The sequence below is a fragment of the Melozone crissalis genome, unplaced genomic scaffold, assembly GCF_028551555.1.
Source record: "Melozone crissalis strain CALT ecotype California unplaced genomic scaffold, PUWL_Pcris_2 ptg000023l_1, whole genome shotgun sequence".
NCBI classification, from domain to species: Eukaryota; Metazoa; Chordata; class Aves; order Passeriformes; family Passerellidae; genus Melozone; species Melozone crissalis.
In genome coordinates, this window is record NW_026535801.1 from 29,202,017 (window position 1) to 29,219,722 (window position 17,706).

Here is a 17,706-nt window from a genome sequence, read left to right on the forward strand (position 1 = left end):
TGGATAGCTGTCTCTCTAACATATGTAGAGGGGGAGAAGGTGTTATTAGTGAAGGTAGGAGTTGCAGTGGTGAGAGTTCTAACTGCATTTTTTTCACAGTATGTGCTCAATATAATCTGGTTTAATATAATCTAGTTTCTTAATTTTTCTTAGAAAACAAAAAAATTTCAAGGTTCAGTGAAAAGCGGGTGTTTAGTGCATCGGAGGGAGAAGCTCTGATGAAGCAGTTGGGGTTTTTTAGGTTCCATGCCCCTCCGCCGTTCCCGCTCCTCCCCCGGCAGCCGCCGCCGGGCCCGCGTGTGCCGCGGTTCGCCCGCTGTCCGCGGGGGGGCGCTGTGCGCGGCCGCGCCGCCGCCCTCGGGGCGCGCTGGGGACAAACGGGCATTTACCCCCAAGGAGAGAAATTAATGTTTCATATACACGCGGCAGGATGGCAAATAATGGCTCTAGTGCTAGATGTGTTCATAGGTTCATCTCTCAAGATCTGACATCACTAACTGCTGCATAGAGAGGGCTGTTCCACAACACTGACAGTGCAGCTGTGCTGCAGTTCTAACTAGCATAGACTCGTTGTGCAGGATGCAGTGTGAGTTGTGGTGCTTTGCATTTATTTCAGTTTGTTTTCATTATATTCTCATTTGATTACTGTCGGGTTTTTTGACTGTTATTTGAATAAAACAAACTGTTAGTCCCCTCTGTGTATGCAGCTGCTAGACTTCAATGCCTTGAAGAGTTAGACATTATATAATGTCAAGAAATGGGAGGTTTGGGTTTTTAAAACATGAAACATTTCTTTTAAATCAGATTCTGACAGGGCGGTGCCAGTAACATGCCTGAGTTAATGTAAGTATGAAAAAGTGCTTTGAAACTATGGCTTCTAAATCCAAGGGCATGGAAACCTCAGGTCAGTGAAATTTCAGCAAGGAAATAAAGAGGAGAAAATTGCTAAATAGGTGATGCTGTAATAATAATACTGGGGTTTTGAGTTATGACTTTTGGTATATAATTCAAAGGGCCATTCATGCTATTCTTCTGTTGAGAAACAAAATGCTCTCATCTAAAGTTCCTTTTGGATTATGTTTCCTAAACTAACTTTGAAACACAGTTCTTGGCCTGTCAAGAGAATGGGGTGGGGAAATCTTAGAGGCCTTTTCTGTTTCCAGATGACATTTTTCAATTACATTTCTTTTCAATTTACTGAATCTACTTTCCTTTTCAGAGTCAGTACAGATTTGTATGTGAAGCTATTTTGAAGGTGTATGAAGAAGGATTTATTAAACCTTTACAAGCATCACTGCATAAGTAAAGAGCAAAAAACCTATGATATCAATTGAGGAATCCTGTCCTCTATAATGAACTGGCAACATTCTTTGTGCCATAATACTGCTTGCAGGAAATGATAGTGAAGTACAGCAAAGAATCGACAAAGGACTTTGAAAACTTCAGCACTGTTGCACTTTACGTTGAAACAAAATCAGTCTCTGAAACTCTTCTAACCTTCATCTGTTTGAAGACTTTATTTTCGTGATTTGCTCCGAACAAACCATGGACTGAAAGAACTGATTGTGTTCAGGGTAATCGCTGATATTTCATTGTAGTGCCATATACTGCGCTTCTGGTTGAATTGCTACAAACAAGGCTTGGAATTATTTCACTCTGTTTTACACCCATGTCTCTTAAAATGAAAAACAATTGAAAAAATACACTAAGCCATGGTCTTTTTCCAGTGCTAGGTTTATTTACTATGTACAGACTCTCACAGTTTTGTTTTTTACAACATTAGCAATATTGCCAATACTAGATAGATACACACTGCCTACTGATGCAGCACACTTTGTCCTACACCCTTACTAGAGACCAGCTGGTTGTTAGAGGAGAGCTGGCATCTGTTAACCCAGCAGTAGCTGCATAATGCCCACTTACCAGCATCTTGTACAAAATAATAACAATAAAAAATTTAAAAAACCAACACATAAATAAACAGCATTTCTTTGGCACAGCTTGTGTGTCATACACTGGTGTATTCTGATTTGTGTGACTTCAGATTATGTGATGGGAACTAGTGCATGCATTATGTCTTAACCCCTTAAGTGCCTTCAGACTTACAGCATACATCCAGTGAAAGGCACTCATGATTCCATGGGGGTGGTATTGTCCTGTCATATTTATCTTAATGGGTTCAGATTTTTAAATGGCCCTTGGTGCTTGGAGTATGTTACCACAAGGGGTCATGGAAATACCATTCCCTCTTTTGTTATACAAGTACCTGTGTGCTACTCTGTAGCAAAAGCACCTCTGCCAACTTACTGAATGAGCATTGTATGCTGCTGTGCTGTAATTATATCAAAAATCTGACACATTCCTTCATTCCTTCCAACTAGTAACTTACTAGCATCTTACTACAAAATGCTGGCAGGTCATTAGAAGCTGATACCTTGTTTTATCCTTTTATTGAGAATAGCTGTTTTACTCAATTAGACATGACTCTTTAATAGCACTGATAATTAAGTTGAGCTTACAATCAGATGTGACTTAATTCCATTACCTTCTAACTAACCTGTTCAGTCCTCATAGTTGATTTCAAGCCATGTTCGTACAGGTCTGCCTTTATTTTATTTTATTTGTTTGGAGGGGAGAAGGGAGGAGAACACTATGAAGTTACCCCAGAACTTAATTTTAATTTCATAATGGCCCCAGTCGCCTTCTGTTATGCTTGTGCAAAATTGTTCCAGTTGGTATGGGTTGCATCTTATTTAAGTAGGTAGAAGATTTGTAAGAAATGTCTGTCTGATACAGTATCTGAGCTCATTCTAAAGATGCATAAGTATCCCCATTTTTAAGTATTTTTCTAGTATAGCAGAAACCAAGTCAGAAGCAAGGTACCCAGTGTAATATACAGTAAGAAAAAACCAGTCACTTATTTGACTGCCCTCTGACAGCATAACTTTGTGCCCTCTATTTAAAAGTTTTAATTTATTGTATTGGTTTCCTAAAAATGTTTATCCATTAAATTTTGTTGTAAGCTATATATATAGCATAGAATTTAAATGCAAAGTTCTACGCTAAATAATTTTTAACTGTTGAAGAATTATATTGTATAATATACTTTGTTCTATGGACATTTGAAACAGATCAGCTATGAACTATTAAATGAAAAGGGATTCAGGCAACGTGAAATCCTGGCTTATGACTTAGTAATGAACAAGAACTACAATGCCAAATGAAAGAGAGTTTTAAATATTTTTAGAAAACAAAATAATATTAGGAGGGCTGTGGCCCTGTTACTTATATTTCTAGATTTGATGCTGAAGTCAATGTTATCCCTCAGTGAAAAATAAATTTTACAAGAATCTCTGGATCTGAACTGAACTGAAAAAGAGGAATATGGTAGCTTTAATCTCAGTTATATTTTAAGCCATTTGCAACAAATAAAAAATCTTTTTTATAATTCTTTAACTTCCATATGATGAAGTCATTAGCTGAGTTACTGGCTAGTTAGAAGGTTATATTGAACTCAGCACTTAATGTACAAAAAAAAAAATCATCCATTATACTGAAAGAAGTTTTCTTCATAGTTAAGTTGCAAACAAAAATAGCATTTGCCCTGTTATCCTGAGGGAAATCAGAAATGGAGTTTATGCAGCATTATATAGCATTGGTATGTCACATATTTAAATATTCTTATGCAAAATTGCCATAGCAGTTCGAGTTCAAAAGTCCCATTTATACCACAATTAAGTGTGGGATATGTATTGGTCATCTGTCATTACTGTTTTGATTACAAACACAGGCAAGAATAATAGATCTCCTCAAAATTTTTCTCTGCACTGACTTGTAGTTTATTAACTGGCTGCACTGGGGAAAAAAATTGAAACAAAGTACCTATTCTTAATGAATTGGCCATTAGCAACTCAGTGGCTTTTGGCTGTTCCAAAGCCAGGATAAAGGTAACCAAAAACTGCTTGGGAAAGAGAATAGCACTGAAGCCTTTCTGCAGCATAAATCAGTCATTTAAATTTTTCTACCTGTTGTGGTATAAATGGCCTTTAAAATATTTTTATATGGCCAAAAAAATCAAAACTGCTTAATATTTTACTTTGGGTTATGAAGATCTGTATCATCCTTAAGAGTTTTTTAAAGAAGTTTTTGTATGTTTCATGCTGTACAAAACATGAATGTATCTTTCAGACATAATGACTTATAGACTATATGTGATTGGTGTTATGACTGTTGGATTTTATGAATAATTATTTTCATACCATTTGATTAGGAAAAATGTTGGATGGGTGTGGGAAAGAGTATGTTTCTAACACTTCCATGATGCAAATCCAGTTAAAGAAAAAAAAAAGTAGTTTTCATTGTAAATAAGAGCAATATTATGACAAAATTTGTGCCAATGTAAAATGTTAAGATTTTTGGTTTTATTTTTAGGTTCAGATTGAAAACTACCACTACCATCTCTTGTTTAAAATGGATTTGAAGGGGTTTTTTTAGTAGAAAGACATGGGGCTCTAGTGGAGGCTTTAAGTGGTTTTTGGGAGCATTTTTTACTTTTGCTAAATATGAAATAAGATACAGGTGTTATTTAATAACCACCTACAGACTGTCAGCCAGTCCACTTTGAGAAATAGTGCATTAGATATCCCAGGTAATTGAAGGCTGAAAATTTCATTTATCCTGAACTTGGAAGCATTTAGTGTTTTCAATCACTTGTAGGTCTTAAGCAGTAAAATATTGCTTTTATGCATTTTATTTTTATCTATTCTCTCCCCGTTATGAGAAAGAGAACGCCTGGGGATTTTTCTCGCTGGATTTAATGCTAGCTGACATTTCTTCCACATTTCTCTGTTAAATCTCAAAAGCTTATATGCCATATAGATAAAGCAATAACACTTCTTCTAGAATATCTGATTACAGTCTGGCACACCATCTAGTACAGAAAGGATGAGAAAGCAGTTGGGACATTAAGGAACATGAGGAGGTTGTTATGGAACTTGTGTAGTTGGCAACTTTCCATGGAGACCTTCCAAAAAGCTTCATGGTACCTGTGGGAGGGCCAAAATGCAGCACCTGTGCTGCAGTTGTGCTGCCCAGGGAAACAGGACGAAGGGAAGGTCTGGCACAGAGATGTTGGAGCTCCAGGCATGCTGTGGAGCTGAATTATGTGATATTTTATGCTTATGCAGTGTGTGCAGGTATGTGGGTGATGTTTGGTGGCTCAGGGAATTAGCATGAGCATGAAAAGCTCTACAGATCCACCAAGCCAAGCAAAAGAAGGTTGTCCAGTACATGTGCTGTAGTTTTGACTGTAGAGCCACTGTGCAGGCAATCAGCAAGCCCCTCAGCCCTGAGGATAAAAGGAGTGATTTGGTTATGGTCCACATGAAAATTTTGCATATTTAGACTTCCACCAAGTAGAGGAATGATGTCCTTTAATATCAGTTGCAGTCTTTTTTGTAGCTCACATCTCAGGTCCCCAGTTAGCTGGGTTGGGTGTATTTGCTAATTTTAGTGTACCCATCTTTTGTCTTGAGACTGAAAAAGTTCTCTCCCATTACTACTTCTAGTGCTAGGATCCAGTATGAAGATCTGGTAAAAAACATATTCATTGATTAACTGTGGATCTTGCATGAATATGCAGGTATTTATAATTAGTGGTGATTTGGAAGCTGTTAGAAGGAGGAAATGGTTGGTTTGTTTCAGTGTAACTGTTCTGTCCAGTCTCTGTCATCCCACTGCACTTAGTCACTTGTTTGTTTAGAAGTCTGCAAAGAAGGCCAGTTCCTTATCACTGGATTTTACCTCTGTGCTTGTTACTCCCACAGGTGTCTATCTTTTCATAGGACTTCTCCTGCTACAAGTTTTGATCTGGTGCATAAGCTCTAAGTTCTGGCTATTGGCTTTGGCATGTTTTGCTCATTGAGATTTCCATGGTAAAAAGGAGACATTAGCAACTTTCTCAAAAAAAAAGCTGAAATATTCCATTTTTAAAATTTAGACATTTTGATTAATAGCCTTATTTGAAAAAGCCACTAAAATGTCTGATTCTAGTCTGCTGTAGGAAGAATGATGGTTCACAGACTGGCTGGCAGCTTGTTAGTTGTGGTATTTCATATTTAGCAAGCTTACACATTTTAAAGGATAATTTTTTTTCAAAGTGTTTTGATGTTTGAATAGTAGCACTTTATGTCATGCTTACTACTGACTGAACTATTGGACAAAATAAATTGGGTTTGGAGAGAGATGCTTAATGGGTTTCTGTACAGAGATGATTTGGCTTACACCCTGGTACAAATGCTTGCTGTTCTTGCAGCCATTTCTTGTTGATTGTTCATGTGTTTCTGAGAGATTTTCAGAAAATAGATATTAATAAGATAATTCTGTCATCTCAATTTTCCTGTCTTAATACAAATATGACGCCTACATTTGGGAAAAAAAAAAAAAGGAAAAAAAAGGTGCAAATAGAAACTTACAGGGTACTTGTAAATTTATGTGATCTCTCTCATCTAGCTGCAAATTAGCTATGTTTACTGTAAATGTTTCTGCTAAGCATTATTTTTAACATTAGATCAATTACCTGGAAATCAGTATTCTTTTTTTTTTTTTTTTTACTTAACTTATTTGAATTTTGATAACTAAAGATAATGCACAACAAAGTTTAAGGAAGTTGTCACCCTTTTGCACCTAGGCCAGGGGCCTGAGACATGAGTGAGAGGGTTAAACAGTTTATGTTAAGCTGTTTTGTTCTTTAACTAGAATATATCCACAAGGACTAGACTGTAAATGATCCAGTGCAATTATCTCAGTACATTGGGGCACCACAGTAACAGCCCATAATAATGTTACAGGAAAATTAAGGTAAGAGAGTGAAGGTTTTATCTTATCCAGTGTATCCAGATTTGTTTTCCATTTGGTTTGCTTCATTTACCAGTGATCCCTTTTTAACCAGTCAATTTGGCAGGGCTGTTTGTGTAAGGTTTGGGGTTTTTTTCTGTAACAGGTGCTATACTATGCGTAAATACAAAGGGAAGAGTATTTTTTAGTTCCATCATTAACAATCAGATGGTGGCAATATTTTTGCCAGTTACTTCTGGTAATTAATTTGCATTTCCAGCTGTGGATTTCAGTTGTCAGATTTCATCTCAGTTTCATACTGCTGAATGATGGACTGCAATGTGGAGTAAATCATCTCAGAGTTGAACAGCTCTTGCATTGTTTAGACTAACTCTTGTGTATCTTTATTAATACTGGGGGGATGCAAAGGCTCTTCCCATAAGTAGACTTCTGCCTATAAATTTGTTTAAAAGCACATGAGGGGGAGGGAAAAAACAAACCAACAACCTAAATGCATCATCTTGGCTCAGCAGCCAGGGGGGTTGATGAAAAACGATGGAAACTTGAAATTGGTCAACACTGGACAATGTGAAAATAAATTCAGCTTTTGTCACTGCAGCTACTGTATGCTTTAAAGGGCCTTATGTATTTGTCCTCATTTTGATAAAATTAAAATTCTTGCCATTAAAATTATACACTAACTTCTACCGAAAACCAGCAGTTCCCAGGATAAATATGCTAATTAACATTTAACAAGTCTTGTTTTAGTCTTAAGTAAAATTTCATTCTATTATGTGAAAAAATGCTGTTATGCATATTTTGTGGATATATTTAATTTCAGTTGACAAATAGTTGTCTAGGTACAGACTTGAAAATATATATATAGTTTACTTGTGGATCTTAATTGTTTAATTGCAAAATAAAGATGTGCTTTAGTAATTTAAAGTTTAATATTTTTTTGTGATTTTCTTGCTACTGTACACACGGTTTTGCTGTGCCACATTTATATGTGTCTGGTGCCAGATAATGTTCACCTTGTATTTTCCTTCTTGACATTGTATGTATGACATAAATACACCCCTGTGGATTATGCATTAGAAGAGGTTGCAAACTATTCGGAATTAAGTTGCCTGGTTAAAGCATCAGCCCAAGTTTTTGCCTGAAAATATGTAAATACTGCAAGATTTACTCTAATAGAAAAATAACTTTTAAATTACCTTTTATGCAGTGAGTGTATTTGAGATAGTGTTCAGCAGAGATGATAATCTGATCAAAAAGCTGAGGGTATGATAAACACTGATGTTTAGAACAAAAACTCCAAATGGAAGGTTGTGATGAAGTATTTGCTGCCACAAAGTGAGGGGATGTTCAAAACAAAAGTGGATAAAGATAATGAAAGGACTTGGAACACAAGACAAAATTCTCGGGAGGGATGAGTGTCTGAGACCCCTGTATGGTCTTAATTCCACTGATAAATACAGGACTTTAAAGTGAGGACAGGGTGTTTGGATTTGAAGTACAAAAATATAAACCAGTGGGAAAGCACTTTGAGGAGAAAAACAGATGTAAGAAGAGGTTTTTCAATAGAAGGAGATTTGTTTAAACTGGAAGACTGGATATGACACAAGTAGCAGATAACACAGCTGAATGTGTACTGTGCACACTTGGACTGTATCTGAGTAGCAAAGAGGGAGGAAGGAGCAGACTGTAGTTACAGGAAGAGTAGCAAGAGGGTGGTGTGAAGTAGAAATTGCAAAAATGAGCAACTGAGTCATTGTGTCACTAAAGCTACAGGAAGGACATAACCTTTGTGAATGGCTGAGTGGAAAGAAGCTCAATTTGAGGAATAGTGAAAGATGGTTAGAACATTTAGGGACAACGTCCAAGAATCAGGGAATTCCCTACAATTCTTTGTCATGTAAGAGAATGTGAACTGCTGTAGACTTAGTAGGCAGGAGACTCCCATTTACCTGGCAGATCTCCACTACAAACTAAGCATCTTTGATATGCAAACCATTGGTTAGTTGATCTGAGAATTCATCAGATATCTGCAAACCCTCAAGATAAATTATTTTTCCACATTAAATATAGTAAGATTTTGTATGGTTTCTTTGGGAACTTTATTGCAAGCTCCCACAGGTATTTCATGATAGGCTACTGAGAACAAGCATAGTCCCTGCTCCTCTGAAAAACAGTAAATATCTAAATTCCCCCCCGTTTTGTAATCCACTTTTCTGAATAAATAAACAGGCACATGAATGTGAATCTCACCTTTCCTCAGAGCTCGCCCTGCTCCTCCCAGCGGCAGGAGAGTGGCTGTCAACCTGTTACTTCGTCAGCAAATGGTGGGCAATTACCTGCCAGCGTTTTTAATTTTTCCCCCCATTTAAGTAAATGACATCAAAGGAACTCGATGTATATTCAGGCACTGGAGCTGAGGTATTAATTAATGTGGATTTCGTGATGCCAATTCCACTGCCTGGCAGGGACTGACCGGTGTCAGCCCGCGATTCAGAGCTGAGCATAAAAAATGTTGTTTTATCTTTAGCCTAATACCTGCTCTCCCAGGCTATTAGATAGGCTGGAGTCCCAGTTATCCCGGGATTTTGAGGTGTCTGGAGCTCCTTTATGCCGAGCGTTGTCACTCTTAGCAGACATTACGCACGAAAAGTTTAATAATGCTTTTCCTCAAATACTGACTTGGACACAAATATTTATTTAATAAAAAAAGCACAGTCTAGTGCAGTCCTCAGTAATTGCTGCCGAGGAGCGGGGCTGGTGGCCCGGGCTGGAGTGACTCCTTAGAAGAGCGATGGAAGCGCGGGGCACCGACACAGGCTGGGCGGCTGCATTTAAAGTACAAAACTGCATTTTGTAGTCGCTTATTTCAGTGTATAAATATACACTGGTTTAGTTATAATAGTGTATAATATACAGTTAGTTCAGTGTATACATGTTAGCAGTGTTCGCTTGTAGACGGCTCTGCTTGATTTAATACACTGCTACTGCTGCTCTTTCAGGCACTGTTTAAAGGTAAGATTTTCTTACAAATTTTATGGTTTAAGCGCGCGTTTATCGGAAGGTTCCAGTTATCGCTGGGCAGCCGAAGGCTGGTCACAGTGCTGGCCAAACCACCGAGGGGAAAGCTCCACGCCGCGTTAGCAAAAACTCCAGAACTTTTGGGAAATACCCTGAACGCGTCCCGAAGGCTCTATCCCCAGGGGTGCCTCATCCCCGGGGCCGCCCCCGCTGCTCCGCGGCCCTTCAGCCCGCTCCAGGCTCCGCTGCCGTGTCCCCCCCGCCTAGCACGTGGTCGGCGCCGCGCCCCCCCACCCCCCGCGGCGGCCCCTCCGCCGGGCGAAACCACCTGGCACGGGAGGGGGGCGCCCCTTCTCCACCGAGCCCCGCCCCGTTAAAGGGGCGATGGGCTCCCGGCGCGGCGGCAAGCAGAGCGTTCCTTGTCCTGTCCGGCTGCCGCCTTCCCTTCCCGCCGCCCTCCGCCTCCATCCCCGCGCCGCCACCGAGCAGGAGAGCGCGGCCGGGGGAGCCGGCCAGGTGAGTGAGGGCGGGGGGAGGAAATGGCCGGCGCGTCGCTGCCCGTTTAAGGGCCTCCCACGTCGCTCCGCCATGTCCGGCGGCCCGGCCCCTCCCGGGGCTCCCTCACCGCCCCCCGCCCGCCCCCAGGGCCTGGAGGAGCCGCCGCGGGGACGCTCCCGCCGCCCCGCAGGTGAGCCCGGCAGGTGGGGCCGGAGCGGGGCCGCGGGGCCGGGGCGTTATGTAAGGGCGGGGGTCGGAGCGGGCGGGGAAGGCCCCCAGCGGGGCCGGGTCTCGTGTGGGGTCGCCCCTCAGGCTCGGGGCTGGCTCCCCACACAGCTCCGGGTGTGTGCCGGGAAGCGCCGTGCCCGAGGGGCGCTCGCCGGTCCTGCCGGAGCCGTTCCTGCTGGGGGAGCTGGGAGCGCGGCTGTGAGGCGGGAAGGGTCGCTTATCGCTTGTTTTCGATGGGAGAGGTGGAGCTGTGAGCCAGGAGAGGAGCCGGTGGTATGTAGCGCTCAGTTGCCTCCCAGCTGTGCACGATCACCGTCTCTGAGGAGCGCGCCGTGGCGTTTGTGTTATTGAAAGATTGCGGAGAACAGAAGGTGATCTGCACCATCGCTCTGTTTTCCCTTAAGCGTAGTTTCGTGTATTCCCAAGAAGTCACCCAACAGTCTTCAAAGTTCTGAGTTGGGGTTTTTTCAAAAGTCTTTTTCAAAGACTTTCACAGCCAAAGACTGTGGGTGTTTAAATAGAAGTGAAAATCTGTTTGATCCTGACGTTTCTTTATCAAAGTCTGGGATTCAACTTTATTGCAGGGGGGTTTTTTTGTTTTGTTTTGGTTTGGGTTTTTTTTCTGACTCGGTTTGAGGTTTGTTTGTTTTGGCTTTGGGGTTTTTCTTCTGTAAAAAACTTAACCCTGTTCATTTTCTCTGTTGGATTTTGTAGCAAAGATGCTGAGCTTTTTCCGCCGCACGCTGGGCCGCCGGTCCATGCGAAAGCATGCGGAGAAGGAAAGGCTGAGAGAGGCCCAGAGGGCTGCAACCCACATCCCTGCAGCTGGGGACGCCAAATCCATCATCACCTGCCGAGTGGCGCTGCTGGACGGCACCGATGTCAGCGTGGACTTACCGGTATGAGCGATCCAAGTGGGTTTTTGAAATACACTTGGGTTGTGTTATTCTGATGTGGATTGCTGTTTGCTGTTGGCAGTCGGCCCCATGCCTTGATGTCCACTAAGCTGCTGCTCATGAAAAGGTTCTGAAAGAATAGTTAACTTTGGCATTCACTGAAATTCGAGAGTGTTTGCTGGATGTCGTCATGCCTTACACACTGAATGCCTTCTAATGTTTTAATGCAATTGTTGTGCCCGGGCATAACTTAGAGAGAGTAGCCTGTTTGGTGAATTGGTTTTCTTTTTGGTGAGCTATCTGTCTTGACAAAGAAGGTGAATCTCTTGGTGAAACTTGTTGAAGAGGGGGATGAGCAGAAGTACCAGCAGGAATTTCTGTGTGGGTTGGGTTTGGTTTGGTTTTGTGTCAGAGGTGGATGCAGTTTTTAGCGCTAACTTGAGAGGGGAGGGGAAGAGGAAAAATCTGCTTCCTTCCCCTCCTCAGGGCAGATTATATAGTAGGGATTGTCTCATGGCATGGTGCTTTATTCCCAGTGAGGTGTTAGCCACTGTTTTACATTTCTAAAGCTTCCTTAATATGCACGTGCCTGTTCTGCTTGCCTAATTACATACCTGGTTTTGGCCAACAGGATGAGCAGTAGCACCAGAAGTGATGTGCTCTGTTTTTCCATTGCCATGTGTTGTAGTTGTTTGTGACTTGTTTTAAGCTCGCAGAGCATTAGGAAGTTGGGAAGGTGTGGATCTGCAGGACCTGACTAGTTCCAGAGGATTTTGGCTGCAGTCACAGTTGTGCTGGTGTTGGAACTGCTGACTAGAAAGAAAAGCCATTTCAAGACTGGCTGCTCCACACAGCTTTCTTCCCTTTCTTTTTTAATCGTGCAGTGTTTAGGCAGTGCAAGGAAGTCAGCTTGATTGAGCAGTGCTGTTGACATAGCAGAAATAACTTGTGATATCCTGAACCCCAAATAATCTAGAGTTAGAGAAACCCTTTGACATCTTTATTTGCAAAGTGACTGTACAGATAGGCGTTTATAGAGAGTGGTAAAGTCAATTTGTAAATCTCTGAAGCAATGTAATGAATATATCCAGTGCTGCTTAGTGCCTGGGATGTTTGATTTGAGGCCAGGAATGCCCACAAACACTTAATAGCAAGAGTTAACACTTAAAAAGTACTCAAGTTTAAATTGGTGTCTCTGCATGAGCTGAGCAGTAATCTTTGGAGCTGGAGCTGGCTCTGTAGGCAAATTCCTGGTGGCTCCAACAACATTTCTAAGGCTTTGAGGAGCATAAATTGAACCTGAAGAGGTGTCACGACCTGCCACCTGGCCTATAAATCTCAGGCTAGGGTGCAGTAGTAACTATTTACTTCTCTAAGAAACTCTTTTCACTCCAGATTTTTTTCTTTGAAAGGCAGCATAGATCCTTGACTGTGAACATCTGAGTTATGAGTAACAGTAACCAAATTGACACAGCCAGATTTGTTAATTAGAGTGCATCGTCAGTGCCTGACATGTACCAGTTTCTTCAGTGATTAAAGTACAATAAATTAAAAGTAAATTAAATGTTTCATTTCAGACTTCCTAGAGTGTTTATTCTTGTTTCTCCACTTGCATCATTCATATTTTGAGGTTGACTCTTGGAAAGAAAAAAGGGTAGGGAAGACTGGTGATGAAGTGGGGAAGGGTACAAAATCGTGGCAAAACAACATCACTTTCTAAAATGTAAAGTTTAAATTAAAAATACATGTGTATATTTTTTTTCTTTTACAAAGATTTCTTTGAGAATCTTTGTGCTCTTTTAGATAAGGTCTTTTCCAGGACTGGTACTGCTACTTTGTTGGCAGTAAATTTGCTTTAAAATGAACTCTTTCTGTCAAAGAGGTGCCCCCTGCTCTGCCAGTTCATTTGTGCACAGTTCCATTGTCACTGTGAAAATGTTCTATTAAAAAAATAAATAACAAAGCTTTTCTTAAGAATGAATCATTTAGCAAACAGGTTAGTTCACAGCCAGAGAAGGGGCTGTCTCGGCAGGAATGAATGCCATACCTTTTAAAATCCATGGCTACACAAATACTTTACAGTGGCATAAGCTGTTGCTGCCACAGGAAGGAAAGATGTTGCTTTCGTTATTGCGTTTGTCCTTGTTTTCTCATACCCCTTGGCAGAAGAAACAGCATTTTAGCAGCCAGGCAGTGAGCTAAGTCAAGAAAATGCTGTGGCTGAAAATAATCAGTATAATTTCGTTATGGAGTTTCCAGCTGGAGCGATTCTCCAATCTGGTTCCCCATGTGCCTCCCCAAATGTGGTGAAGAAGCATTTAGAGGTGATACCAGGCTCAAGTTTGCTCAAAAAGCTGTTGAGCTCTATCCTATTTTTTACTGAGAAGAGTATTCTGCATTTACAGTCATTGATAGAATTGAACCTGAGATTGCTGGATTTCTCCTTAATTAAAAAAAAGAAAAAAGGAAAGGCAAAAACAACAGCAAGAAGCAACCACACGGGATGTTGCCATGTAAGCCAAACACATTTGAGAATCATGAAGTAGCAAAGGCTGATATTTTATGAATATTGACAATGAGACAGAAGGGACAGGTTGTAAATGATGCAGTTGAGATTTAACTTATTAGACACAGAGCCAGGATTTGAGCAGTAACTCTGCTTTTTGTCCACTGATCTTATCTTTGGTATCTGTCAAGCCACTTAATCTTTCTGCTTTTCTATGTCTTCTGTTGTTTTTAATTAGAAAAATGCCTGACTTGAACTTTTCACCAAAGCTGCAGCCATACACAGTACATAGACTGGATTCTTTGCAAGAATCTACTCCTTTTGTAGCTATGTCAATGACTGAAGAATGTCAGTGTCATGTGTGCTATTTACTGACACCTTGGTATGTTCAAAATGGGAGGCATGAACTTAATGTGAGTTTTCAGTGGTTTTTTGGGGCAGATTGAATGATGTCAGACTTTTTCTCACAGCTTCATATCAGATTTAAAGTTGCTTTTTGACCTGGTAGTTTTCCTCTTACCACTCTTTTGAAGCTTTGCATTCAGCCATTTTTACAGATTTATGTGCCTAGTGAAACACTAAGAAGCTTGTTACTCTGTTAATCTTAAAAAAGTTTTTATAAAATAGATGTTGTCTGTAAATGCTGCTGTGGATGTTGTTCATTACACATTCTGCTTTTCTGTTAACTCGAGTTCAGCTTGGAGAAACGTCAGGTTGTGCTTTTTCTTCCCATTGTTTAAGATCCGTGGGTGGAATGTTTACTAAGTGGAATGAGTGGTGAGAGGACAAGAACTCTCTTTTGCTGACATCCCTTATCTCACTTTTCATCCTGTTCCCATGCAAAACTAAACTACATCTTCCCCCACTGCACCTCTGGAATTGCCAGGGCTCAAAAGCCACGAACAGCCCTGGTTTATTACCTGAGGATTCCATCAGCCACTCTGGTCTGTCAAGGGAACCCTTCAACAGCTGGAATAGCAGCTCTCTTGGTGTTTGTGGGGAAGGACAAGTTGGTGAGGGGGAACTTGAAAGTACAAAAAATTTTCATCTGGGCCCACCAACAACTTATGAAATAATTAAGAACAAAAATGTTTGTCAAGAGTTTAAAATAAAGTGCTGTTTTAAGTCATAGAGAGCTCCAGAGGATTTTAAAATCAAAATATTTTACAATTGAGTATTTGTTTACTTAATTCTATGCTATCCATAGTAGCAACTGGGAGAGGGAAAAGATAACGTAGATAGAGGGAAAAATGATAATATAAATAATGTATATACATGCACTTGAAATACAAAATTTTTGGTTTGCTTTTTATGGGGGAGCAAGGTCAGCCTCACAAGAGACAGTAAGTGGAGGGTCTTTGTCTTCTTTTACAGCAGAACTGCACTTTGTGGAAGCCAGCAGTGTTTCAGTAAAAAACCTGACCCTGCCTAACCCACAATTTACATAATCTTCTCATGGATAATGGAGCGTTAATTGTATTCCAGTTTCTGTACGTGCAAAGTTTTAGGTAAATGCTTCCTGGTGGTATAAGATGAAAGACAGAAATTATGAGAATGGATGCTCTCTCTGAGTAGCTTTTTATTTTGGAATATTCTTTACTTACACATGCATGAAATTTGATACGGAGGTTGCAAAATGAGACGGTTTTGTCCTTATTATAATGAAGTTTCATTAGAACAAGGTCTTGTATAAACCAGTCCAGTGGTTGTGTGTAATAGTGGAATTGAACTAAGCTGTTTAGACTTTTGGAGTAAAAAACAAGATGAAAAAAGGAGTGTATCTGTGGTGACTAATTTAAATAAAAATTAAGAAATCTATCTGGAATGTAAAGATCATTAACGAGTGCTAGGGGCTTTTGTTTGGAGAGAGATGATTGGTGTTGATCTGACTGCAAGATCAGAGATGCATTGTGGTAGTTGATTTTACTCAGTAATCCACTCTGGTTTATTAAAAACTTTTGGAATATTTATGGCCACTTGCTGAATATTTGTGGATGTAGATATGAAATGCAAAATGCTCTCCCTGGCATGGATGCTGATTAACAAGAAAATCTAGTACTGCTAAAAATGCTGGAAAATCAGTCATCAAATAAAATGAGTACTCTGAGTGTTCAAGGCTGACCTCTAAAATTTCAAAACAAAGCTCAGCTGACAGAAGTAGTAATAAACATTTGAATGTGCCCCTTTTTGTACGTGCTAAGGCTATAAAGTTTTGGATTAAAACTTTATTTCCCATGTGATCTTCTGTCTGAAAGTATTGACATGCTTTTGAGTGTTTGCTTAAACTTCTGAGAGAGCTTTAGGGGACTGAAAGTGGGCAAAATGATTAATGAGCCGCAGCAGAGGCGCTGCTGTCTGTGCGGTGGGAGGGGGCCGGCGGCAGTGCAGGGTGAGCCCGTGCTTCCCGGGGTGCCAGACTGCAATCCTTGCTGAGATGGAACCTGAGCCTGGGATGCTGAGTGCCTGTGCCTGTGCCCTGTGAGCAGTGCAGGCTGTGCCCTGTGACTGTCCCCTGTGAGCAGCACGGGCTGTGTCCCCTGTGAGCAGTGCAGGCTGTCCCCTGTGAGCAGTGCAGGCTGTGCCCTGTGACTGTGCCCTGTGAGCAGCGCAGGCTCTGTGCCCTGTGAGCAGCACAGGCTGTGCCCTGTGAGCAGCACAGGCTGTGAGCAGCACAGGCTCTGTGCCCTGTGAGCAGCACAGGCTGTGCCCTGTGAGCAGCACAGGCTGTGAGCAGCACAGGCTCTGTGCCCTGTGAGCAGCACAGGCTGTGCCCTGTGAGCAGCACAGGCTGTGAGCAGTGTGGGCTGTGCCCTGTGAGCAGCACAGGCTGTGAGCAGCACAGGCTCTGTGCCCTGTGAGCAGCACAGGCTGTGCCCTGTGCCTGTGCCCTGTGAGCAGCACAGGCTCTGTGCCCTGTGCCTGTGCCCTGTGAGCAGCACAGGCTCTGTGCCCTGTGCCTGTGCCCTGTGAGCAGCACAGGCTGCCCGCACCGCGCACTGCTCGCAGCCCAGCCGCTCCGGGGCCGTGGCAGGCAGGCATTGCAGGCTCGGTGCAATGCTCCGTGCCCTGGCACTGGTGGAAAGGAGGGAGGAAGGGAGCAGCTAGCAGCAATCTGTGCTGCTTGAAGAGAAGATTGTTTGGCCTGCAGTGTGCTGCCAGAGTGTTTCTGGGGCTTGTGCTGCAGGCTGGTTTAGTTGCCTGGAAGTTTCACATTCTTAACTCACAGTGAATTTTATCTGGAGTCCTGCTTTCCTGCTGAGCTGCCTCTGCAGAGAGCTCAAAGGCTTGGGACTCTCTGGTGCTCTTAATCAGAGCGCTCGTGAGAAACCTGCAGGTGGAACACCAAATGACATGTTTGACAATATAATAGGGGGAGGCATTTAATCTGTAAACCTTAATACTGAACAAGCAATGTGAATATATTCTGTATTAGAAAGAATTAAAAAATGAATTAAATCAAATTGGTAGTTAGAAGATAAAAATTGTCAGGAAGTTGAAACAGAGACTTCCACAAAACAAACTGTCAGACATGAATGTTTTGAGGCTTTGTCTTATGTAATAGGGTCAATAAACCTAAGCACAGTACATTAAAATCCTCCTACATAGCACTCTAATGAATGTACAGTTAGGATGGGTATTGAAAAAAATTCTTCATGAAGATTTTTGGGAAATGCCTTTTTTCTCCAGAGAATAAAAGAACAAAAT

The 17,706-nt window shown here is 41.5% G+C and overlaps 2 protein-coding genes across 6 annotated transcripts in view; both read left to right on the plus strand.

The window, feature by feature from the left end:
* Positions 1–7,779, plus strand: part of PTPN4 (protein tyrosine phosphatase non-receptor type 4) — a 109,555-nt gene extending 101,776 nt beyond the window's left edge. The window contains exon 27 of the mRNA XM_054277560.1: positions 1,220–7,779. Within this exon, the coding sequence (XP_054133535.1) occupies positions 1,220–1,306 (87 nt within the window). The 3' untranslated portion in view covers positions 1,307–7,779. The remainder of the gene's footprint in view (positions 1–1,219) is intronic.
* Positions 7,780–10,491: 2,712 nt separating this feature from the next.
* The window catches only part of EPB41L5 (erythrocyte membrane protein band 4.1 like 5), a 50,874-nt gene continuing 43,659 nt past the window's right edge, over positions 10,492–17,706 (plus strand). For 2 of the 5 annotated variants that reach the window (XM_054278189.1, XM_054278190.1), the window contains exons 1-2: positions 10,515–10,561; positions 11,314–11,498. In XM_054278189.1, the coding sequence (XP_054134164.1) occupies positions 11,319–11,498 (180 nt within the window). In that variant the 5' untranslated portion in view covers positions 10,515–10,561; positions 11,314–11,318. Of the gene's footprint in view, positions 10,562–10,822; positions 10,873–10,911; positions 10,971–11,313; positions 11,499–17,706 lie in introns of those variants that run through there. The other 3 variants (XM_054278186.1, XM_054278188.1, XM_054278187.1) reach the window with 3 other exon arrangements.